The 27,087-nt window shown below is 31.9% G+C and overlaps 2 protein-coding genes across 2 annotated transcripts in view; one reads left to right on the forward strand and one right to left on the reverse strand.

Moving 5' to 3' along the window:
- LOC129221950 (rho GTPase-activating protein 19-like) overlaps positions 1-23,946 on the reverse strand; it is a 64,062-nt gene extending 40,116 nt beyond the window's left edge. Inside the window, exons 1-5 of the mRNA XM_054856348.1 lie at positions 23,778-23,946; positions 19,613-19,699; positions 13,468-13,677; positions 8,633-8,856; positions 630-800 (exon numbers count right to left, since the gene is read on the reverse strand). Coding sequence (XP_054712323.1) covers positions 630-800; positions 8,633-8,856; positions 13,468-13,677; positions 19,613-19,699; positions 23,778-23,946 — 861 coding nt within the window. The remainder of the gene's footprint in view (positions 1-629; positions 801-8,632; positions 8,857-13,467; positions 13,678-19,612; positions 19,700-23,777) is intronic.
- Positions 23,947-24,481: 535 nt separating this feature from the next.
- Positions 24,482-27,087, forward strand: part of LOC129221966 (ribose-5-phosphate isomerase-like) — a 39,732-nt gene continuing 37,126 nt past the window's right edge. The window contains 1 exon segment of the mRNA XM_054856368.1: positions 24,482-24,769. Within this exon segment, the coding sequence (XP_054712343.1) occupies positions 24,611-24,769 (159 nt within the window). The 5' untranslated portion in view covers positions 24,482-24,610.

Raw genomic sequence — 27,087 nt, forward strand, 5'->3', positions numbered from 1 at the left:
GAAAAACGGAAAAGGACATAAAAATCCGTAAAACTTCCGGGAAATCCGGAAGGGTTGGCAGGTATGCTTTTACTAACTATCTTCATTGAAAATTTTAAGAATGCAAATGTTTGACAAAAACAATATTACGGAATAATAGCCAAAACCCTCACAGACCATCTGTTTTCTAGTGTTTCTCCTTCAGAGTTAAAAATATGTATCTTGTAGCAGAATGGAGAAATATTTTAGTGTCAGAAGATTGGTAAGTTTCTAGCAGGGTTATGAACACATAGTCAGCTTGGCAACAAAAATTGTACCAGTATGAAAGTAGAAGTTCAAGCTAGTAAAAGCCTGTAAAAAAGATGTGTGATGACTTCTTAAACTTTACTTTCAATTTAGCTCATTGGAGCATTAACAAATGCTCAAATGAACTAAATAGTAAATGTTGTATCAAAATGTACTACATACAAAACTTCAAGTCTTATTTAATTATTAGATTTTAAGGAATTTAGTAGAAGTTAAAATCCCTTCTTAAAAATTGGCAATTAAACACTTTTAAGACAACCATATTTGTTCTAAAACTGAACAAATTCTGTAAGTATTGATTCAAGGCTTCTAAAGTTAGCATAGAAAGAAAAACAGACCTCCACCTCTTTATGTAAGCACTGTAGTTGTCCTTCAAAGGGCAAATCTCTGAGGCACAAAAGAACATCTTGAACTAACTCTTTAGGGGGTTCAAATAGAACTGTGGCATTGTCAATAAGAAATGTGATACACTTCACCAATCTAGGAAAATTTTCTTTCAAAGCTTCAGCAGTCATCTGCAATATTAAAGAACAAACCTATTACAGATTCAGTATTTGTAAATCACCTGACACTTGCAATCCAAATGCACCAAGATATTTTACTCGTGATCAACAGTATAATCAACAATATTTTTTTCTTTTTTAAAGCACTGCAAACATGATCACTGTAATAATGCTGATTATAGTATGAAAAATATAATTGTATGATTTACAGCTTTCCCTCTCCTTATTTTATAGAATTGACGCCTTTAAATTTATTAGGCTCTTTTGTCACATACTGAAAAAGTCGGCAATGTGGTTTACATTGCACCCCAATTTCAATGATTGTTATTTCCGTGAAGCGTTGTGCAGTTACGTAGAGGCTAGCTGTTGAACCCCTACCCAACTGCATGACAACAGATCCTGCGGTAAAGCTGCCAGCGCCAATGTGGCAGCGAGAGCTTCACCATGTCGGGCGAGGAAGAGTAGAGAGTGAGATTTACTGCGGTCAAGAGTGAACCAGTGTGGTTCACGCTCTGAGAAAAACGAGAGTTAGATTTGGCTGAGATCGAGTGCTGCTTTAAAGACCAGTGCTGGAAGGTACCGTGGTACCATGTATCAGATTAGGACCGGATGCCGTGGTATCCAATAGTTACAGGTAGGGATGTACCGGACATCCGGTAGCAATCTGGTAACCAGCCTATCAAGCTGATTTTTTTACTATCCGGTATCCAGAGATATCCTATCTGACCACTCTCCTCATGGCAGGATATCAGGCAGATTTTTGCAGGATGTCCGGCACTGTTAGGGTAGTTATCCGGTGTTGATATGGAGGATATCTGGTGTACATGGAGGGGGAGGGGGTAATTGAAAATTTTTGATTTTTGTTGAACCTTTTGGATGATGTAATAATTTTTCATGTTTCTCTCATTAATTTCTGCTTCTAAGACGAAATTAGTTTATACCTTCAACTTTGTACTGGACATGGAAGCTTTTCATACATTTTGACTTCTTCGCAATTTCCATTTTAAGTATGATTTTTTTCAGCTTTTTTAAAAACAAATTAGTTAAAATATTGCATAAAAATAGAGCTATGAAATCCTCATGGATCACATGAGGCAAAAGAAATAAAGAAGAACTTGTAAAGATTACAACAAACCTTTTTTTTATTTTTTATTGAGCAATGATAATTTGCATCTTCTTCTCGGGGCATTTCACAGTATTTGGCTGTAACGAACTCTACACTTCAAAAGGATGTTTTAGCCTCCTACTCATGATTAGTGCAAATAGTAAAGTTAAATTGTTTGTAAATTATTAGTCCTATGTGTATTTATGTCATAGCATTGAAAAAAGCTTAGATTTGTGTTGAATTTCTAAAGATATAGGAAGATATATAGCATGTTACGGACTCTACACTCAAAAAGAGATAAAATTTTTTGCTTAAACTATCTTCAAATTTTCTATGAAAGTAATAACTATTCTTACCTAATGAAGGTTCTCTACTATGTCTCAGTTTCTCTATAATACATTTAAGCACCAAAATAATTTTTAAAAAGGTAACAAATATTTTTTTACAGAATTATTTACTAAGGAACTGCATGTTTATAAACATGTTACGGACTCTACAGATTTGTCACGTTTGAGTACTGTTTGAATTATTGTTTATAGAGTGTAAACAACAACAATACTCAGATAAATAAATACCTTTGTGCTGAACAGTAAAGTAAGACAAAACAACGTTAGAAGAAGCACAAATTTGTAAATTACAGCAGACACGTGTTTCGGCGTTACAGGGAATGCCTTTTTCAATGCAAAAAATAATGAGCTTATGGATGAAAAGACATCCGACAAAAGTTTGTCTTACTTTAACAACAATACTACTTCATTGTTTAATAGTTACAATGATAGAATCAACTGTTATGGCTATTTCTTCATCATATATGTGAGGTATGCCCACCTGGGGGGGGGGCATGCCGCAGACTGTGCCATTGAAGTTTTTTAGGGTTTTTTTTGAGGGGTATTTTTCTCATTTTTTCGAAGAGGTTTTTGATATTACGGGGGAGTGGGGGGGGGGGAGGGTCTGTGGGATATTTTGGGGAGGTTCACCCAAGCTCTAGGGGGTGGGGGTTACCAGATTGAAGGTAGCCTCCTGTTGGAACAGACCAAGTGATATGTTGATTTCTTCAGTCTTGAATTTGTTATTAGAAATGATAGGTTTTAATACAAATTTTACTAACAATTTGACTTTTATAGTAGAACCTTGGTTATCTGAAGTGATCAATACTGGACCCCATCTTCGATAAATCGAAATTTCTGGATAAATTAATTGGGGCGGGACATGTTAGGAAAAAGATGTTTTAAAGCCAAAATTTTTTAAATTGCATTTTAAAGGTAAGTTGAATTTTTTGTTAATTCAATTTAAAAAGGCAACATTTTTTGCTACAGGAATCACATATCTTTTTAAGCTACAGAATTTTGTTCATTTTCGGTTCAAATAATTGCATTTAATTAATTAAATGTATGATCGGTCATGTATGGCACGAAAGATCTTTTATTTTTGTTTAATGGCCCTAATATTAATGTACTAAAAGACATCTGACATGCCTTACTTTGTTCCTTTATTTCAATGCGATAATGTTTTTTTTTTTTTTTTTTTTTGTACAATATGTACTGGTATTTCATACTGGAAAGTTTTCACATGTCACACTGAAAATAGACTGAAATTCAGGACCACTAGATCAGTCAACATCCCATAAGATAATAGGGAAAATTTGGACTCGTTAGACCGGCCTTGATAATTTTAATACATTTTTTTTTTAAATTTACGACCAACAAAAAGTAGCACCTATAGTTCTACAATACCTATAATGAAACCATACAGTTAAGTTATTTTGAACAAATTTCAGAAACTTATTTTGGCAAAGCAACTTTATTTTTTTTAAATGGTTTTCATGAAAAATGAAGCAATGAATTGAATTCCTCTCCTAAAATAAGATCTTTTAGTTCTTAAGTATTAGCAGGTTATTTTTTGTTGTAAAGAAAAAGATCAGGACAACTTTTTTTAGACCAAGAACCTGGGTTATGTTGGTTCGCTTTTAGAAAACCCACAAAAACTTTTAGAACAATTAAAAAAGTAATACTCTAGTATTGGCAATAGTGAAGTTGCTAAAAACACAAATTGTGCTGATTCTTGAAAAAGTGTAAGATGTTGGTCAATTTTAATTACATTGATCTTTAAACTTTGGTTTTTGATTCTAATCACAAAACATTTGTTTGGTACAAATGTTGGATAATATTTTGACATTAAAACCCTGGAACTGTGGCAGGTTGATTCACTTCAAAGTTATCTTAAAATATTAATGGGAAAAAAGTCAATGAATTGAAAATTGTCTGGGATGATAAGAAATATTTAATGTAACTCATGTTAGAAAATAAAACTACTAATTGAATTTTATGATGAGATAAAGAAAAGAAGAGAGCCACAGACCAATGTGCCCTGACTCCCCCTATACACTTGTGCAGTCAAAATTCTTCTAAAAGTCAGTTTTTTTTAAAGTATAAGTTGTAATTCCCTTTAAAGGGATACTTTTATTCTTTTTTTTCTGTGCAGGCTGTTCAAGCATTTTGGTAAAGAAAGAGCTATGTTGAAACAGTTGCTAAATGTACAGTCCATAACCAAATTTAGAAAATTAATAAAAAATACTGAATTTAAATTTTCATGAAACTTATTTTAGAATATCATAACACCTTAGATGAAAGTAGAAAATATTAAATTTAGTGATATAAAATGCATAAATACAAAAATTTAAAAAACTTTTCTTCTAATTATTGTTAGGGACTTTATGATCACCATTTTCTATAATTTTTTAACGAATGCACTTTTTGATTAAAATTATTATATCTATTTCAGATAATCTTTTACTTTACTTGTCCCAAGCACCAGTTTTAGGTTGAAATTTAGTTCAAGTCACTGCTGAAGAAAAATTCAATGTAGAGTCGGTAACGATAAAAGTTGTTGTTTTTGATGTTTTAATTGTGATTATATGAAGGATGGATAATATGAAGTAAATAAAGAAAAAAAAATATGACATGTGCTTTTTCAATATACAGTCTACTCCCGCTACAATGCGATCCGACCTACGCGAAATGGCTATAACGCAATTTTTTCACTAGTAAAGAATTTTAGACCTAAGGAAAATTCCTTGCCCGCAACACGAAAATTTTCAAAGTAAATCGTTATGCGTAAGTTTCGGCTTTGCTAATTTATTTTTTTTTTGTGAATGAACCTCATCCCTGTAGCATCACTGATAGCGGAAGTTACTAGTGCCGTACTGGTCTAAACATTGCTTGTACAAATAACTCTCTACTCCTCGTTTTCCTTTTATTTCTGTCATTCTAAATGTGAAAGCTGATGAAATATAATGACATCTAAGAGTGCTGTTTCATCTAAAGTTTGTGAAGATTGAAAGAAAAAGAGAAAGTTTCTGACAATTAAAGAAAAGATAAAGATTATGTGCTTAAACTACTATAAAATGCGTCGAAGGTAGCACGACAATTAGGTATGAGTGAATCTTCCATATGTACTATTAAAAATCAAGAAAAGAAAATCCGTAAAAGTTCACCGAGTAGTATCTAACTACCAAACAGCACAACCTTGAGGGTCAAGGATCTGGACGAAATTCCGAATTTAGGTCAGTTCGTGAAATATGAACCCAGGTGAAGCGGTTTGACTGCATAGGCCCTATTTCGGCCACAATGGAGGTCCAAAGTTGCCAGTTTAGCTTCAGAAAAGCTATGACTTCTCCTTTGAAATTGAACTCCCCCTTCTGTTCTTGCTATGGCATTGCAGTATCACCCAACTGAATGCATTCACAATAAAGAATAAATTCGCCAGCCCTTACATAACACCAGTAAGAGACGCGAAAGATGCTAGGCAAGAAAATATTGTGCCAAAGCTTCAAATTCCGAAGAAAACACTATTGCCTAGCACTAATTCCGGAGCCAAACAAGCAAATTTAGTCCCTCCTTGCAACTGAACTATTATTGCCTATGCATTCAAAATATTTTACCTGGGCTCATATCTAGTACGAATTGACCTAAATCTAGAAGTTTATCCAAATTCCTAACCTTAAAGTTCTTGCTGTATGAACCAGACTGTGTTCCGGGACTCCAGAATTGCAATGACGCTTTCATTTAAATTTGAAACTTTGGCATAGTATTTGCCCTCCCAACACATTCGTCGTCTCTTGTCAGTACAGCGTAGGGGTCGGGGAGGGGGATTAATTCTATGTTGTGAATGCATTCGTTTGGCTCATACTGCATTGCAGTTGCAAGAAAAAGAGTAAAAAAAAAAAGTTTAATTTCAGATGAAAAACCATTGTTTGTCTAAACTCAACTAGCAACTTTGGACCCAAATTGCAGTTGGACTAGGGCCTATGCAGTCAAACCGCTTTCCCTGGGTTCATATCTAGAGCGAACTAACCTAAATCCAGAATTTCGTCCAAATCTGTGACCCTCAAAGTCGTACCATTTGGTAGCAAACAAAATGCAAAAATTATGAAAATGGAAGCTGCTTTTGTATTGTGAATTTAAGAAACCAGGAAGAGGGGTGTTGCCACAGATGGAAACGTTATAAAAGAGCTAATGAAGCAACTGTACTGTATATAACAATATATAAGAATAACTGTTTGAGATCACACAGCATAAATCATCATCTTCAATTTTTAAAGTTACAAATATCATTACTGGATCTACTGTACAGTACAATGTAGTGCATATGATTTTCTTACTACATACTATACAAACCGTACTGGTTTATCTTATGTATTTTTTTCCATTGATCATTGATTTTGTGCATTGTAGCAGTATTTTATGTTGAATAAAAGTTTTTTTTTTTTTTAAACAAAAAAAAAAACTCAGTGTTTTATGTAAGAAACAGTAATGTATAGTTAATAGGGCTCCCAACACATTTTAGCCATAGAAAAGGGTAAAAGAAGATTACTTTCAATCAAAAAGGGGACTAAAGATGACCAGTTAGGATTAAAAAGAGGACCTTGGGAGGACCATTCATAGTTAAACCCAGGGAAGCACCAAAAAGCAAATTAGCTGCCTGCTGCTAAATCCGTGAAGATAATTCATTAATTAACCATAACAATGATTTTTAACGATACAATTCCTTATCACAAGAGTCGGATAAAAATATAAAGTATCTGCGCACCACAACTCAAAATTATCTGCAAGCTAATAACTGTCTATGATATAAAAAAGAGGGGTTTCGGGGGTTCAGATTCCAAAAATATTAATTATTGTTAATCATAAGAAATAAATGCATTTCGTAAAGGTTAGATTGTATAAAACTGCGTTATAAAGCACAAAATTGCAAATAACTGCAGTTATATGCTTTGAGGTTACAAGAAGGAACTATTTTTCAATGCCAATTATGTGATCCTATGAATCCAAAGACCTAAGCTAAATTTCAAAACTAAGTTTCTTTTAGCAGATATCTTTGAATTCATAAGCTTACATATTTTTGGGAATTATATCTTCACTGTAGATCATACAGTGGTGGGACCTTTCTCTTCTTAAACTGTCAAGTCAAAAGAATACCCAAATTTTTGAGAATGAAGGAAAAACTAGCAATTCTCCAGTAGCTGCATCTCTGTTGAGAGACGGGACACAAACAAGTGCAATAAACCTAGTAACAAAAGTGTTATCTATGAAGAGTAGAGATAACACAAGGGGCAAGGAAAGTCCCCCTCCCCCTTGGGACCCTTAATAGTCCAATGCACACAGATTCCAAAAATATACTGTAATTTTGAGCGTAACAAAAGTCAGCACTCACTATATTTTAACATAATGAAAACTGTTAAAACCTGATTTTTAAGTAAAAACAACAGAAAAGCGGACTAAACGAACCAAAGTACTAAAAAGCGGACGAAAACGGACTTAACCCTAAAAAACGGACTTTGGTGGGAAAAGCGGACCATTTGGAAGCCCTGAGTTAAGAAATGGTTTTTAACAGTTAGAGGTGGTGTTTACAAGTGTCTTAAATAATTAGGTATATTTATAGAAGTTTTTGCACATACCTTTTTCTAAAACGCGAAATTTTGACTTACGCGAGGGGTCTTGGAAAGCATCCCTCACGTAAGTCGGGACTCGACTGTATATAAAAATTTTGCTTTTTAACAAGTTTTGTTACAGACACCCTTATGTCACAAATACCATGAAATGCCCCCCCCCCCTACTTAACCAAAGTTGATATTGCCATGTTGACAGTTATTTTCATTATTTATTTAGAGAGCAAAATTTTGGTGGTCATAGTTTCAAACCGTCTGCAGGTTGATTTTATTCATACTTAAACCAGCTTAACTCAAGTGGACTTTGCATTAAAGAAGGATATTCTTGATAAACCTATGTAGGTTTTAGAGTGTCTCACATGACAGTTTGGAGTTAATGTTTCTCCTGTGCTCCAGAAATTCAAGAAGTAGTAGACCTTGTATGTTTAAAAAACAAACAAACAAACAAAAAGTCAACTGGACGCTGCTCTTTGTAAAGAGCCTCTGATGTCTCCAGCGCAAGCGAGCATCTGAGCATAATTCGATTAACACTGGAAACTCTAATCGCATCCCTAGATGCCTTGCTAAGTTCTCCCATAGCAACATACAAATATGTTAATGGTTACGTTGTTGGGATGTTTGGTACATCTTCATCTGAACCCCCCTATTGCATTCAAAACACATTTGATTCTAAATCTCTAAAGTTCATTTTTAAAAGTCCAGTTTCTGAAAAGAAACTGAAACATTACTTCTTTATTTGAATTTATCTTTAATGTAATTTACAGGTAATAGAATATATGAATGCATAAATACCTTTCTAGGGCAAATTATATGTGGAGCAAATAATGTAGCCAAATTACAAGACGTCATTTTATTTTTATCTTGAGAATTTTGTATCTGACTCAGCAACAGGAGTAGATATTTCAGAAGACAGTAATTATCAGGAGGCAATAATAAGAGGAGTAACTGAGTCGACTTGACTTGTTTCTGATACATAACTTTTTGTTGACTAGAAGGCACATTTTCTTTATACATATCTGAGGAAAAAATCAGCATATTATATATATTTATAAAATATATAGGCACATTTTTTAATGTTTTTGTAATATGTTGTAGATTTTCTTTTATTTGTAACAAATAACAAAAAAGAAGTTTACAAAATATGGTTAACTACTAGAAGATAGTACATGTTAAACGTTTTTATTGATTGGAATGTTTTTGCTAATTTAGTAAAAACAAAACAATAACGTTTAGCACAAGAAAGCTTAGTTTGCTGCATGATTCAAATGCATTTAAGTGCAACAGATACAATTTTTTTTTCTTCAAATTTATACATCCTACATATTCTAAGTTGCAATATACAAATTATTTAACAGAGATAAAAATTGTACATCTACAGTAAAAATCAAGCTTGAGTTATGAAACATACTACAGTCCAACTTCGTTATCACAACCCCCTTGAGACTGGTCTAAGCAGCTCAAAGTGCTGTGGTAACCGGAGTTTCACAATAATTGTAAAAGCCGAAGTCACTCAACATTAGGATTTATGCCATAAGTTCGGTAAACTGACGTGACATCCAGGTGTACCGATAACGAGGTTTGACTGCATTAGTTTATAATGACATAAAACTATGAAAATGAAAATTTTGTAGGCTTATGAGGAAAGTAGATTAATGAAATTGAAAAGAATGTTTAACATTTACTGCAAATTAACTTTATAAATTACTAGGTATGCAAGGAAAACCCAAAGTTTGCAGAATACCAAATATTTGTTTAAAACTTTTAAACTGTTATGTGCATTTTATTTTATACCAGATTAATTTAATTAGTTTTTTTAAAGATATATTCACCATTTCATATGATGTAAATGTTCAGAAATTAAAATACTGCCCAATTTAATATCCAAGTGCTTCGTTTGGCAAATAAATTCTAATTTTCATGTCCAAGTGTTAAAAAGAAGACTAACCTCCCCCCTCCTCAAGTTTTTCAGTTTACAGATCATATGAAAATTCCCCAGTTAAGAATTTACATGCAAACACATTCATTATTATTATTATTATTTTTTGGCACAATATTCTTTCAGCCACGTAAAATGATATACTACTGGTGAATAGCAAACCTTGAAAGCCAGTTTTAACATGAAATACTTTTTGTTTCAAGATTTTTTTAAATACATATTTTAGTTTAAAAATAAATGAAAAGAAAATTGAATGTATTTTAAAAGCTAGCAGTATTTCATAAAATATGCAACTACCAACAATTTATCACTTACTAAAATTAAATTCATACTAACTATATAAGTTATTGGAATTTAAAACAAAAGTAGTCATCTAAAACTTGCATATATCAAAATAACTTTGGTCCTGCAAAATTAAAATATTAGCAGGGTGCAAAAATATTGAAATCTCAAACACAGTTATTTTAAAAATGTTGCCATTTAGTGTTTTATCATTATATTAAAAGGTAAATTATATTAAAGGATTTATTTAATGACTAAGTTACTTGATATGAGCAGCGAATTTTCAGGAAAGCTTAGAAATACTGGAAAAGTTTTCAAATTAAAATATTTTACGACCTTTAACGACTTGAAAATTCCTTGATTTTTATATTTGATCTCTATCCTAAACATAGTTAACTTTTTAGACCAATTTTATTTTTTAATATCTCCATACATTTAGGATAAATATCAACAGAAATTAATAATTATTTTTATGAGTAGTATTGAGGGGGAATCAACAAGGCAGATGGATTTAACTTTTGGAGTAGGCGTGGCAAAATGATGAGTGTGTAGGTTTTCAAATACACAATGAAACATCTGAAGGGTTAAAAATAGTAAACAAAAAATTGTTAATGTCCAGGTCGTAGAATTTCATCTATATAATTAAAACAAAATATATATATGTATGTGTGTATGTATGTTCCCTATATAAATCCACAGTTTACGTCAGATCTTGCCAAATTCGGCAGGGAGGTACTTGGGTACTAGAGAAGGAATGTAGGTGAGTTTTCAAACATCAAAAAAGTACCGCACTGTTCTAGGAGCCGAAAAAGGCATTAAATGGCTGTTTCCACCTAAAATAATTGCCCGATTTTCTTGACTCAAGTCCCATTTGAAAGCCCGCAAAAAATATCCCTAATGTTGATTTACTTCCTACAAATTAAAAAAATAAAAAAAAAAAAAAAAAAAACCAAGGCTGTAAAATCTTTGAAAAAAAAGTAATAAATTTTTTTAAGCCTAATGGAACAACAAAATCAAATTGGAAATTTATCGTTTGCCAATGAGCTCAATTTAAATTAGTGTGAATAAACACAGTTAAAACAAAGATCTGTTGCCATTTTTTCCTCTCGACTGAATAAACAAAATGCTTTGTTTTAAAGAGACTAAGGCTCCGGGACCTGATAGTATTTATCCAAAAATTTCAGTTGAATGTGCGGAGGAATTAGCAGATGTAATCGTAAATATTTTCAATGCTTCTTATAACTTGGGGAAAGTGCCAGAGGACTGGAAGCTGGCTAACATTACACCGCTGTTCAAGAAAGGGTCTAAAGGGAGTGTAGGAAATTATAGACCTGTGAGTCTAGCTTCGGTGGTTTGCAACATTTTTGAAACATTGATAAAAATTAAGATAGTAAATTTTCTAGAGACTAATAATCTATCGACTAGTTTTCAGTACGGTTTCAGGAAAGGTAAAAATCTTGTGCAACTAATTTATTACATTTCTATGACAAAGTTACCATGGCTTTGGACAATAAGAAGCCTGTAGATGTTGTTTACATTGATTTTCAAAAAGCTTTTGATAAGGTACCACATGTTGCTCTACTTAGCAAATTAGCTGATATAGGAATAGGAGGGAAAACTTTCATTTGGGTAAAAAACTGGCTGACCCGAAGGAAACAAAGGGTAGTTGTAAGGGGAAATTATTCTAATTGGAGTGAGGTTTTAAGCGGGGTTCCTCAAGGATCAGTGTTAGGGCCTGTTTTGTTCATTGTCTTTATGAACGATATTCACAAAAATATTTCTGGGAACATGAATTGTTTTGCTGATGATGTCAAACTTATGGGGACTGTAGAAAATGAAGAACAAGCAAATCAGCTGCAAGAGGATCTAGATCATATTACGGAGTGGGCTGATAAATGGGGTATGGCTGTTAATGTTGGGAAATGTCAAGTGCTACATTTAGGGCATGGAAATAAGTGTACAAGTTATTATTTGCAAGGTTCAGTCATTAGTCAGGCAGACAAAGTTACTGATCTGGGGGTCTTAATAAGTCAGGATTTAAAGTTTAGCCAACAGTGCAGCACTGCTAGTAACAAGGCCAATAAGATACTTGGGATTATCAATAGATCTATTTCAAACAAATCTAAAGAAGTTCTTCTGCCCTTATATAGAAGTTTGGTAAGACCTCATTTGGAGTATGCTGTTCAGTTTTGGTCTCCTTATCTTAAGAAAGACATTAATGTATTGGAAAGGGTTCAAAGGTGAGCTACAAGGCTAATAAATGGACTTTCTCACTCAGACTACGATTCCAGGCTTAGAAGGCTGAAAATGTACAGTCTTGAGCAAGAAGAGATCAAGGGGACATGATTCAGTTGTTTAAATTTATTAAAATGAAAGAGGTTACGGGGCTGAAGTTTAGCACTGAAAACAGGACAAGGGGTCATTGTTTTAAGCTATTTAAATCTCAGGCTAACATGGAGGTTAGGAAAAATTATTATTTTAGCAGGGTAGTGGAACCTTGGAACAGTTTACCGGAAGAGGTGGGAGCAAGGGAGTAGATAGTTTTAAGAGGGCCATTGATCTTCACTGGGGACTGTAAATTGACTAGGACCAGTCTAGCTGGGCCCCGAGTCTGTTGCTGGTCGTCACTTTTGTATTTGTATTTGCTTTAAGGTAAAATATTCTCCTTTTGATTATTCTATGGCCATTTATCTCTTTTATTGCACTGCCAGTAGAAGATAATCAAGGATTTTGGATGTATTAATGGAGGATGCATTTAATTTATTCAGTACTTTTTGATCTGCCGATAACAAAATTTAAGAATCATAATTTTGATGTGAAACTCTACAATATTTTTTTTCTGTTATTCAAGCCTAATTGTTGAACATGCATCATTTGACAAAACTTTCATTTTAGAGGTAGAACGTGCAATTAATAGAAGTACTAAATAAAAACGAACTTGTTTTATAGAAGCAGATGCAATCGGATTCTAAAATGCATAAACAATATGTGAAAAAAATTAAGATGTGTTTTCCAAATTATTAATGTATACTTAAACTTGGAAAATTTTTCTTTTAAATTATGAAATTTTAATAAAGTATCCATATTGATAGCATCATTTGATAATATTGTGCCATCATTCACCAGTTATGCAGTGCGAGTTCTAGGCAAGAAAGAATATTAAATTTACAGATTATTAATCAACAGTTATCAAATTTTTCCAAAATTTTGAGTTGTGTTGCTGAAGTGCGATAAGTTCTAGAGTTCGAAATCTGTGATTTTTGAGCATTGCGCACAGAAAATCATGATTTTCCAGGTAGTACTCTGTAGTTCACAAAAACAAAATTTTAAAACAAAGTAAAATTAATTGAGGGCATGTTTTGAAAGTAAAACATGAACAATATTATGTGGAATTAAATATGAAAGTTACCAGTAATTTGGCAATGAGCTGAATAATGAGCTTCGGATAACAATGGTTCAGGAAGTTCAGCAAGAAAACTTTTCAATACACATGCGCAGTCATGAACAGTAAACAAAGTTGAACCAAATTCAATATTTTCCCCACTGCGAAGCAAAGATTTGAGCTCCTGTTGTCGAACGATGTTACCAGTTTTTCGAAATAAACCTTCTTTACAAACATCTAAGATGAAAGACAAATTGATAATGAATTAAAAAAAAGTTATAATAAAATAAATTATTGAGTAGAAAAATCAAACCATATGAAATTCCATATTTTAACTAACATACAAGATAATAGCACTACCCAACACCGAAAATGCACTCAGCTCAAAAAGTTATTTCCAAAGTATTTTATTTAGACACTCGGCAGTGTATCAGTCAAGTTCAGAAATCAGGTGACACATCTGCCAGTGTGTATCTTACATGAACCATTTCAAGCTACTTTTGACTCCCTTATTTCTTAAAAACTATTAAATCTACGTGTTTGAAATTTTGTCTGTGTTATAGAGCTGCCTAGCAGACCAATAATCCTAAATTTCATGAATGTACCTGTTATAGTTATGGAATTATTACTATCTGAAAAGTGTCATTTTTTATACTGACTCATTCACTCACTCACTCATCAAAATGTTTACGAACTTCCAAGTGTCTCACATACTTGAAATTTGGCTTAAAGATAGATTTTCTTGCATATGTAAAGGGAAAAATCTAAAAAGTCAAAAAACTACATTAAAAAGCAAAAAACTACGTTTTTTTTTATGAGCATCACGGCATAATAACTTCTCCGCCCGATTGCAAAATATTTCGCCAAATAAATCAAAACAAAAGGGCTCGTCAAGCGTAGCCAAAACAAGGTTGTTGAAGTTTTAAATTAACAATTTAATTTCTAACCAAAATGGGGCTTGAAACAATACTTTAAGTTCTGCTAAAATGAAAAATGATCCATCAAATAGTTAAAATTGCAAATCTAGGGCTAAGCCTTTAAAATCAAAAATAACCGGCTTTAAAATTTTATAAAAACTTTAGATCTCAATTAAATGCAAAATTTTACAGGAGGAGCAAAAATGGCAGCAATAATTTCAACAATTGAGAAATATTTTCAAATTCTGCATATTTTAAGATCTACGTTATGATAATCCCCCCGAACAATAAAGAAACTCCAGACAGATTTTTAAATGAGTCTTAGCAATTTTCCTAATTGACAAATTTGAGGAAGCCAAAGACTAAGAGCTAATGTACGTTGGCCTTGATGATAAATGGGAAAACAGATGATTAATTGCCCAAAATTGGCGATCGCGCCAAGTCCCCAGTTATCAAAATATCTTTATAACTTCTAATAAAAAGAAACTGCAAACCAGTGCACCGTAACAGCAGGGAAAAAAAAGGAAATCATATATTTGTAATATACACTTTTGCATTTATAACTGTCTAAATTAGAACATAACCTTTGATTTAGCTTTTAAGAAAGTAATGATATCCCAACAAAACATAAATGTGAAAAAGAAGCCAAGTTTGGTTGAAATGAGGTGCGGGAAAGACGGTGTCACCGACAAAAAAAGTTCAGATCTAAACAGTTACCAAGTTCCATAGCAGTTCCTCATAGAAGTTGGATTTTCCCATGTTCTTCAATTCATTTAGAAAACATTTTTCTTTCTTTGATATTGGATTTAAAACTTGGCAAGTTTGAAAAAAAAAAAATAGTGATGACTACAACTTGCCGCAAGTTTAAAATCCATTATCAAAGCAAGTAAAAAAATGTTTTCCAAATGAATTGAAGAACATGGGAAAATACAACTTCTGTGGGAACTGGTATGGAACTTTGTAACTGTTTAGATCTGAGCTTTTTTTGTTGATGACACCATCTTTAAAGCACCTCATTTCAACCGAACTTGGCTTCTTTTTCACATTTATGTTTCGTTGGGATCTTACTAAACGCAAAAGTTGGAGTAAAAAATTGAGGTTAGCTCTAGGTTTCAAGATACAGAGCCAACTGGGGGGAATAAAATCTCACTAATGCTCTTTTTTTTTTTCCCTTCCAGTAGATAGAAGCACCTCTCCATGGGACTGACCATCTTTTTAACTTCAACCCCTGGTTGGGGTAGGGAATCTCACTATATAAAACACAAATGGACTTATGAAAAATTTCGTAAAAGCTGTGAACAAAGAATATATTCTAATACCTTAGAGGAAAATTTCTTAAATTTATTGAAACTAAGGCTAAAAAGAGAATTTTTAACGGCCCTATGAAGATTACCATTTTTGATAAAAATTTTGGAGGGGAAAAGAAAAACACCTTAGGATCCTTTAAGGGTGTATCACAAGCATAGCTAGATAATATAGGCGAAAGCCTGCCGTATACATTTGATGATGTGCAGATACATTTGCTGTAGATATGTGCATTGGCTGAAAATCCTCATATATATATATATATATAATAGCTAATGATCCAGTAACGCTGACGTCATTCACAATGAAACTCTCTCCACGGCATGATAAATCAATAAAATTTTTCGGTTATATTTCACATGCAGGGAAATGCTTAGTTTTGACAGGGCTCAACTGGATCCGACACCTTAACTGTTTTACTGATAAGATTCTGATTTTATCCTCATATACACTCAAACCTGTTTTTATGCGGTCTTTTTTTTTTGAGCGATTTTTTTTCGCCAATTATTTTTGTGCGGTATATTAAAATTAGAATCAGATTGGGATTCAATTGATGACATTATTTGTAAAACAAGTGCGAGATAGTATCTTTAAGTGACGATATAGGCGCCCCGATGGGTGCCCCACTGTGACCTCTCAAAAATTTCCTTATTCGGGAAATTTTGTCTGACTACTCAGCAAAAATTATCATCACTTGGTTTATTTTGAGTTCATTTAAAGATTATTGAAAAAATTTCATATCTTCATACTCATCTCACCCAAAACTTTAAATAACATTTAAAGTTTTGGGTTATTTTCTATGTGAGACTTTTTATGTGGTCCCTATCCACCGCATAATTTGTTTTTTTTTTTTTTTTTACTGTGTTGCGAAAACAACTTTTTAAAGCTATTCGTGAAGTTTCGAACAATTTTTTTCTAAGCAATTTTTCTCATACGGTCCCTATCCACAGCACAAAAACAGGTTTGTGTGTATAATAGCCAATGATCGAGTAATGCTGACGTCATTCACAATGAAACTTGCACCACAGCATGATAATTTGATAACAATTTTTGGTAATATTTGACATGCAGGGAAATGCTTTATTTTGACAAGGTGGAACTGGATCCGATAACTTAAATGTTTTACTTGTAAGATTTCAGGAGAATGAAGAAATCAAAAAATGGTCAACAATGAAGGCTATCTACTGGAGTTTAGGGTTAAAATTTCAACTATCAAAATATCACCAAACAAGCAATGGTTTTGTTCAAATGTAGAAGCAATTTGCACCTGTCATACCTTGATGGGCGATTTTCTAGTTATTAATGATAATCCATATTTAACACTGATTATCTTCAAACCCATTGCATGTTGATTTTCATTCCTGCAGATAGTTTTGAACTATGTGCAGATACTTTGTATTTTCATATTACTATGGTCACAAGCATTTCTGAGCAGAGGAGAAGATGAGAACTAAAAACACAGTCGGTTAAATAATTCTGACAGAAGTTTGGTGACAATTTGTGCAATACACATATCTGAAACTCCATTTCCCCCCGGATACTTTGCCTAAAAACTATGGTGCTGTGAACAAATGAGCATGGGGAAAAGTTTAACCAAAATATCTCTGCAATGGATCGCAATTTTCAGGGTCATTGAGCTGAATTAATGTTCGCCAAATACTAGTGGACTATTACAAGATATCCTTCTTTGATGTACAAAAAGCAATTGAAAATAAAGGGTTTACTGCAATAGGCTAAAAGCAACCGCTGCTTTCTGAAAAATAAAATTTGTTTAATGAAGCAGGACTTACTTCATTACATTATTTACATTTAATGCACAGTATTTTTTTAAATTTACCTTGAAATTAATGGGTAGTTGCTGTGCATCTTTCTTCAGTGGACATTTGTGTATCTTGAAAATGAAAGGTAATAAAAAAGATTCATTTACATGTTCTTTATTTTTTCCGACCCAAAATTAGTTAGAATTGCCCATTTAAAACTAGGATGCAGACAAAAAGTGTTCTTTTTTTTTTTTTTGCTGCATTGTCAAAATAAATAAAAAAAAAAATATCAGGAATATTTTGCTTTCTCAGATATGTATGATATATTCAAAAAATTTGTAGCAAGTTCGAAAACCCCCAGAAACTTTGGCAAAGAAAGTTTTTCCCCATTAAAGTGGTTTACTTCCATTGTGTAAAAATTGAAAATTTTAATATTACTTGCACAAAATAAAGTATCCAGAAATTTACAATATTTACATTTTAATACTTTTTTTGTTAAAAAAGTTTTAAAAGTTGCACGTCCCAGTTTTATGTTAAGTACTTAACAAAGTATTACTTGCTGCTTTTCGCACAAAAACTGTTCTGTATATACAGTAGGAAGCCACTGCACTAGGGTGTAAGAAAAATCCTTTTATAGGAAATTCATCATTTTAAGTTGATAAAAAGTTGCCCCTACAGATCCACATTTATTACAAAAATTTTACTAACCTTAAAAAATATTTAGGTTTCCCTAACATAAGATCTAAAGTTCATAATTTTCAACAAAAAATGGGTCGTTTCTATATATTTTCTTAAAATTAAGGACATCATTATGTTCTTTCAAGTTGACTAATTTAAACAATGAAGTTGAATATTATTGGTAAAAAAGTTTTGCTTTTATGCCATATTTAGGTCCGTCGCATACACACAATACTCATAAATGAGGAATTCCACTATGAACAAAATAATTATATTGTGAAGCATGAAAAATACTTCCGACACTGTTCCTGCTGATTTTTACATAAAAATTACTTCTTTAAACCAAATATGACCACGATTTCTCATACTACCCTCACCTTTTGGAAATAGCCTCTACATTTTTTTTCAATTGTTTGTAATTTCCATAGTCATTATTTTGATTTAGAGGGTAAGGGAGAATTTTACTATTAACATTCTTTTAGAATAAAGGGCTAGAGAGGTGAAAAGTTCAAAAATTCAACTTTATTGCTTACATCAGTCAACTTGAAAACTTTTTTTAAAATGTCCTTAATTTTGAGAAAATATGCAGAAAAAAAAATGCTGTTTTTGTAATAAATTATAAACTTTAGGCCTCATGTGGGAGACCTAAATATTTTTTAATTTGAACATTTTTTTTTGTACATGTGAGCCTGTTGGGGCAACTTTTTATCAACTTAAAATTCCAGAAAAAAAAAGTTTTTTTAATGCACCCTAATGTACACACACACACACAGATATATATAAAAGACACATAAAGGCATGTTAAAATAAAAGAAAAAAAATCAACTTTCTGTTTAAAATCTCACAATTAAAAAAAAAGTATTAAACTATTTTCAAAAATCACATTTTATTCAAATCAATGGTTGAATGATGATTAGAATAATTTGGATAGTTTTTGAACAAAGAAAGCAAAGCACTAATCTTTAAACAGGATTAAAAATTTTGCATATATTCCTGTTAAAAAGAAATAATAATATGGATTGTATATATAATTCAAAATATTTAACATTTTTTATGCTTGCTAAGAAAAAACTACCAGTAAACTATTATAATTTGTAAAAAATCAGTTTTTTCATTTTTATAGGAAAAAAACTGAAAAAAAAAAAAAAAGAACTTTTTTCTGCCACCTCAAAATTTTCGGAAATTTTGCATCTTTAGCAGCAAACGCAATATAATGTAATCTTTTAAGGTATAATCTCCAAGGCAGTGGCATACAATTTTCTCTTCTCTGTCACAAGATTTTGGGAAAAGAATAACAGTTCTTCAATGTGAATGTTTCAGCAATTTCCAGCACATGTGCTTGTTCTTCAACATATCCAACTTTGGTTGGACTATATTGTTTTTGTAAAAGTTAAGAACGGGTTAACAGTGATTATACATAAGTTTCCCCTTTCATACAATACAATACAAAAAAAAAAAAAAAAAAAAAAAAAAAAAAAAAAAAACATATTTAAAAATAATAAATTAACTTACTGATATCTCTTCCTAAGAATTCAATGATTTGATAAATATGCGATATTGTTTCTTGGTTTAAAGGCATATTTTGAGCAACAGTCTTTTCTGAAAGTAAAATAAAAAGTAACTCTCTTTGACTTTATTTCACTGAAATTTCACTTTTTTTTCAAAAATTAAAGTTTAATAATTTTGAAAAAAAAAAAAAAATACACATCATAAATTTTATTGCATAATTAAAATAATTGTCCTGCATGAGAATAAAATGTAACTTAAGATCCTGAAAGTAAGCACCGAATATAAGCCAAACCTTTTTTATGCCAGAAGTGAAATTATTCCATACTTGAATACAGCCGCTATTCGACTAGCCCTTAAAAAATGTAGATTTGCACATTATTTATAAAATTAGTTTTTGAACTACTTTAGTTATGGGTTTCAGACACTCAAGTGTTAAATCCCTTCTTTGGTTAAACATACTGCCACAACTCAATCTATTTTGTGTAAAAATTATTAAGGGCTATAAATGCTTTAATTCAATTACTAAAACAGGGGTCTGTCCAGGATTTTTCACTGGGTTCGTTTTTTGTGAAAAATCAAATAATTTTGTGAAAAATCAAATAATTTTGTGAAAAATCAAATACTTTTGTGAAAAATCAAATAATTTTGCAAAAAAAAAAAAATTTTTTTTTTTTTTTGCAAAAACGAAAGTTTCGACTCTTGAGATGGTGGAAACTGCATCATTGACAGTTAAAGTTGAGTGTTTTCCCTCTTTTCTGTTGAGAATATCATTCTTTAGTACTTTTCTAGTATTTGGGGGGGGGGGGGGGGAGAGGCATCGCTCACTGGGAGATGGGCACCCCTCAAGTATCAATATTTATCTACCATTCTACATCATGTTAACTTATACAAGAAATGTTATTTCTATAGTATTTAAAACAACTGTAAGAAAAAAAAATTCAGTCAGGGGTTCAGCATTTAAATTTTTAACGCAAGACACTGTTTAAGAGCACAGAGTTTCGTTTAAAACTTATAAATTCCGTGATTTTTACAAAAATAAAAAAAATATTTAATTTGTTTACTTCTTAACTAAGCGTACTAAACATCGAAAATTGCGAAAAAATCAGATTCCCATAACGGATGCAAAGAGATTGCAATCCTCAAAGTGAAGGCATCAAAAGTATAAAAACGGCTTGTAAAATAAGTATTTTGGATAAAATTATTTTAGAATTGCATTTTAGAGCCCTATGATAAACATATCATTAATATCTGGACACAGTTGAAGCAAAAATAATAATAATAATAAATATTTAAAATAAAAAATAAACCACCGATTCAGCATTTTAATTATTGACTCATAAAAGAAAATGGAATTCCGCTTTAAAAAACCTGAAATAAGCTTTAGTACAAAAATAAAGAACCCTTTTCATTTATTTGCATCCAAATAAAGCGAAGTTAGCTAGAAAAAAGAATGAAATATGATTCTCATATCGAATGTAAAAAGATTTCGTTTTTCAAAATGTAGGCATCTATAGAAAAAAAAAACGGTAAATAAAAGAGTTTAAGTTAATTATCCTTTTTAGCATCGAAAAATCAAACCCATATAACTTTCTCCCAAAATAACAGTTTAACATCGCACCGCCAGACGCTAAGTGGCGATAAACAGTTAAACATTGCACCGCTAGACGCTGACGCTAAGTGGTGATTAGTTTGAATTTGGTAACCCTATCTGAAGCGATCACATCCCCCCCCCTACTACCCTTTGCAGTTCAAAGTTCATTTCGTTGTATATTATTGATTATTAAATCATGAGTGGGGAGAAAAGTGCTTACTACACCTATTCAGAGAATGTTGACGCTTTTTCAAAGAAGTTTACAACATCACCGCTGCATAAAACAAACAAGCAAAATTATAAACCAAACTGACTTTCAGCTGTTAATTTCTTTCAAAAGAAACCAACAGGCATTACCTATATTTATTTGGCAGTAGTAATTATTTATGGCTTGCAGGAGCATCACAAGAGTGCCGATTTTTTTTTCTTTTTGCGAAATTAGCTGATTTTGTATAAGTTGATTCCTCTAATTTAACTTTAAAAAAGGTTCTAACCATTATCGTTTTTATACAAGAAGTATGCTGTATTATTTTAATTTGAGATTTGCACTTTCAATAAACAATTTGTGAAAGATCCGTTTTTGTTTATCAGAATTTTGTGAAGGGTCCGTTTTGGTTGATCGGGAGTTTGTGAAAGGTCCGTTTTGGTTGATTGGATTTTTGTGAAAGGTCCGTTTTGATTGATCGGATTTTTGTGAAGGGTCCGTTAACGGACCCAAATTTGCTCTGGCCAGACCCCTGTAAAATGATTTAAAAAACTGTATGCTACTCAATATTATCTATCTCTAATATACTTCAGACTAATTCAATAATAAGAAAACTTTGTTTTGGATACTTGTATAAAAAATTTCAATATTCATATATGCTCCCTTTCATCTAAAATCAACTGATTTGGTTTTATAAAAGGGGGAGAGAGAGAGGGGGGGATTACTTTTTCAGTTTTATGAAAGTTTTGTCAAAAGACATGACTAATATTTTGAAATATCAAAAAAAAAAAAAAAAAAATTATTGCACAAAGTTTTTCCCCCCCCTAAAATTTTGGTTCATTTGCTTTGTGATTGATAAATAGTGATAGTCTGATTCATTGCTATTGCTTGCAACTAAATAGGGAGACAAAACTGTACACCAATACCAGGGACAACAAACTATCCTTTTTTATACTAACAAGAAAAGATTTTTCTCAAAATTCAATACAGTTGAAGAAACCATTCAAAAAAAATTTATCACAAAGCATTGTGCAATTGATGGTTGCACCAAAATGCATTTAACATTAGACAAATTGAAACCTCCTTAATTAAGTGCTATTTATAGCTAATACTGAAAATACCTATATTTTACCTTGGCAAATAACGGTATTATGAAATTGAAAAATAGCTCGAAGTAAGGATATTCGGTTCACACATATTGCAATCACTACATATCATCCTGGAACTGACTGAAAAGTTTCATTTTCAGGTTGAATTTTCTTTTTCTGTGCAAGTATGGAATAAAATAATGAAAATTTTAAGACAAAGCTTTAAATTTCAGGACAACTCCTACCTCCGGAGGCGGTATTTTTAGGCGCTCAATTTCCGAGGGAGAGTTTCCTCTCCTTTAGGAATACCTGAACATACAGCTTAAAATTAGTCAAAAACCGGGAATAGATTGCATTCTAACGATTCAAATGTCATCAAAACATCCTAAAAACACAAAAAATGTGTTTAAGATTTTAATTTTGGAAAATATCTAGCAAGAGCACCGAAATCTTACCCATTCCCTTAACTGCACCAGTCTGCAAAGATAGCCTAAAAAAATTTGAGTTTTTAAAATTTCAGTTTCACAAAATTTCTCTGGAGAAGCGGCAACTCTTTGATGTTATCTAAGAAAAACAAAATTGATTTCAATTTGAACAAAATATCAGGAAGGGAACATAGCCAAAACCTGCAAATTTTAACAAGGATTTTAAATATTTGTTTGGAGCTGGATCCCGAAACCTCTCCTCTGACCATCTCTTAACTCTAACAAGGATCAACTGAAACTGAATTTGTAAGATTTCAAGTTAGAAAATTGTTTTCTATCTTTTCTTCAAAGCAAGAAATTGCACATAAAGAATTTCCCTGTAATAAACTCTTGTAAATTCACCTTTAAAAAAAATAATTAAAGTTTTACATAAGAATTTGAAGAGGGTTAAATGCAACAATTTTAAGGCTTAGTCTCACCTCGGAAAAAATCCAAGATCGAGCACGGAATGGGTGGTTGAGAAAATTTGCCCCTCCTTAGCGAGAATCCTGGCAACACTCCATGCAAATATTGTCAATAAAATGATTAATAACACTGATTCAGCTATGGTAGAAAGAAGGGTCTGGAAAATTTCATTTAAATCGATGTTTACAAGTTCCCGAATGTATAAAGTATGATGAGTTCGGGGGTATTTCATAAATTTCAATAAAGTAACATTTGTACACAAAAATGGTTGATTTAAAAAAGCATTTCAGGGCAACAAAAACAGTAATCTGTTTACAATTAAATATGAGCTTACAGAAAAGAAAAAAAAAGATCAAAATGTTAAATAATACATTAAATGTTTTTGACACTATACCTTTTAGCAGACGCCCAAAATAACTACGATTTTTTTTCTTGTTGCTTTTGAAATCAAGTAGAGCAGAAAATTCATCATCATGCAAGTCCAATGTGAAAGATAGATGCATCCGGCATAATTCAATCAATTTTTCGGGATCAAGCAATTGAAGCCTCTGTACAGCATCCATTTTGCTATGATATGTCAGTTTCTGTAGTGAATAACACTTACTTCATTATGGAAATGCCTATAGAAAAAACACGAATAAAATGTTATTGAATGAAAGAAAAACCACATAATATGAAGATTGACAACAGTTGTATTTTGCTTTAGATCAGCAATTTGAATGAAAAATAAGCTTAGTTCTTAAACAATACAACAAAACGGAGACAATGAATTTGATACAAACATTTATCAAGTATCTACATGATGAAAAAATATTGCTTTTGTTTCTGCATTTTAGTTGTTGCGAAGCTAAATTTATTTTCTATTAATTGAATGACATAAAAATTAAATTATCCGCTATGCTCTCTTTATTTTTATTGGGCAATCCAATATAACATCTACATTACAACTACCAATCACAATGAGGATAACGGAAAACTTCTTTACCAGAAAAAAATTGCCAGTTGTAGTTTATAGAATAATCTATACTTTAAGAACGTCCACTATGCTCAAATGTATTTTTATTCAGACTTTTGTTATTTTAAAAATTACTTTTGTGTTGCAAAACAGTTAGGTTTATAGAGTTATTTTCTGCGATAAGTTAATACTTGAATTAACGGTACCCGTTTACTTCACTGTTATCAACGATCAGCTGATAGTCTCCGGTCCGGTTTACTCTTTTTTTTTGAATGATACTTGTACGTTTTAGTACTTTCGGTAAACATTTAGTTTCACAAAAATCTCTTGATACTTTTCCACGTTTGGTCAGAAAATTTTGTTTTCTTATGGATCCATCAGAATTAGCAAAGAAATCAGCTGCTTGTAAAGCAATCGATGATCATATAAAGGTAAAAATTATTAACAGATGTTTGAACAGTATTGATACTGTGTTATTTGTGATTTTTTTAAAAGTATTTTAAGTGTTTACGGTCACTTTTAAAGTGAAATGTGCTTGCCATGTCCAAAATGAACTTAAATTTTAGAAGACACTTTATATTCCTATTATACAGGACCCCTCTCCCGCAAGGTGCAAGTTAAATCTGTTGTCACTAAGTCCTTCTAGTTTCCATTCTTTATCAGTACTAACTGGCATAGGTTTTGGCCTATCAAAAAGTTTTAAATTCATCTTTGTCTCTAACTTTACTACAGTACTAGAGGACCCGACAGACGTTGTTCTGTTCAAACTTTGTAAATTGAAAAGTTAAAATTTTTCAATAAACTATCAAATGTTTTTACTGTTTTGTTGAAAAAAATAAGTAAAAAGGAAATGTTTTAAGCTGCTTGGTGTCAGAATGCGTATATTTATTACAAGTTGTTTTATCTAATGCCCACTGAGCAGTTGTTTTGTTAACTTTTTTCTCCCGTACTTGATGGTTTGTTCCTTCAGCCATACTCAAAGGATAAAAAGCGTCCTCAGATATTAACTGTAAAAAACTAACTACCTGTCTGGATAATTTGACCAGATTTTTCAAGCTAAAAAATCAGGACACATCATGACGGGGTGGTGGTGGGGGGGGGGTGGAGGAGGAGTAGTTTTTTTTCCGCTGGCTTAATATTTTACAAATACAAATACAAAAGTGACGACCAGCAACAGGCTCTGGGCCCAGCTAGACTGGTCCTAGTCAATTTACAATCCCCAGTGAAGATCAATGGCCCTCTTAAAACTATCTACTCCCTTGCTCATTACCACCTCTTCCGGTAAACTGTTCCAATGTTCCACTACCCTGCTATAATAATAATTTTTCCTAATATCCATGTTAGCCTGAGATTTAAATAGCTTAAAACAATGACCCCTTGTCCTGTTTTCAGTGCTAAACTTCAGCCCCTACATCTTTCTATTACTAAACTACATCTTTCATTTTAATAAATTTAAACAACTGAATCATAACTCACATGTACCAATAAAGAACTCAAGTTGAAAATAATTTAATAGTATTGATGTAAAGAATATTGCATCATACAACAAATTTATTAATCAAAATTATTATTTATAATAATTTTTAATTATTAAAATTATTATTTATAATAATTTTGACCATGTAAAATGTTATCAAAATAACATTTCACATGGCGTTCTTACTTTTACTGACAGCAAAAAATCGAAAAAGCGTTTAAAAAATCTAGATTGTATGAATTTCTTGTGTGACGGAATTTAAACAAAAAAAGCGGGACTTTTTCGACAAAGCGGGACACTTTGGCAGGACATTTCCGCAGGGGGACAGTAAGACAAAAAGCGGAACTATCCCGCCAAAAGCGGGACGTCTGGTCACATTATGTCTGGAATGAACGGGAAATCCTGCTGCAACATCCCCCATATGAAAAAGAATGAAACAATTGAAAGGATATCGTTTAAAAAAAATGATTAAGGGGCAATTCCATAATAAGATCAACCAGATGATCAAATTTTCAAAATTAAACTTCTAAACAAATAAGGTGTCATTTTAAAGGTAAAGAGTTGTATATTTGGAAATACCTGTCTGAAATTTGATCACTTCAGTTATAAATAAGTTACAGGAGGTCAAACTAAGGTCAACATCTTGAGTATTTTCAAACCATATTTATTGACTCTCAAAGAAATTCTGTTTTTTTCAAAGAATACATACTAATATTATGAATTGAGATGAATAACCATTTAAAGATGTGATGTGTATCTGGTGATGTTGCAAAAATGTGTAAAATTATAATTCATTTTGATTTGTAAAAAAATTCCTCTGGGGTACATTAAGTGTTTTACGTCCGATACCAAAATACGCAGTTAATTATGCTGAGCCAATAATTTTAAAGCTACATACATGTATTTTTGGGTACAAAGTAAGATTTTCAATCTCATTGATGCTAACCTATTTTCATTTTGTAACAAGTGAATATTTTTTACTAAAATCTAGGTGTCGGACGTAAAATTTTTTTCATGTCCGACACCTTTTACGTCCGATACTGTTACATTCCTTGAAACAGCATATGTTTTCAACTGTGTTTCTCCTTTTTTTGCCTTTAATTTCAAAGTTAAAGTGAAACATGCGTAAAAAAACAACTTAGTGAATTTACTGTATACATTTAGGGTCACTAGGAGTAAGTAGGATCCCTTTTGAGAAAAGGTGTGTTGAATGAACGTAATACAGTTGATTAAGATCAATTTCGGAAAATTTGCCATAACTATGAGCGGAAA

This window comes from Uloborus diversus, chromosome 1 (assembly GCF_026930045.1).
Source record: "Uloborus diversus isolate 005 chromosome 1, Udiv.v.3.1, whole genome shotgun sequence".
Lineage (NCBI taxonomy): Eukaryota > Metazoa > Arthropoda > Arachnida > Araneae > Uloboridae > Uloborus > Uloborus diversus.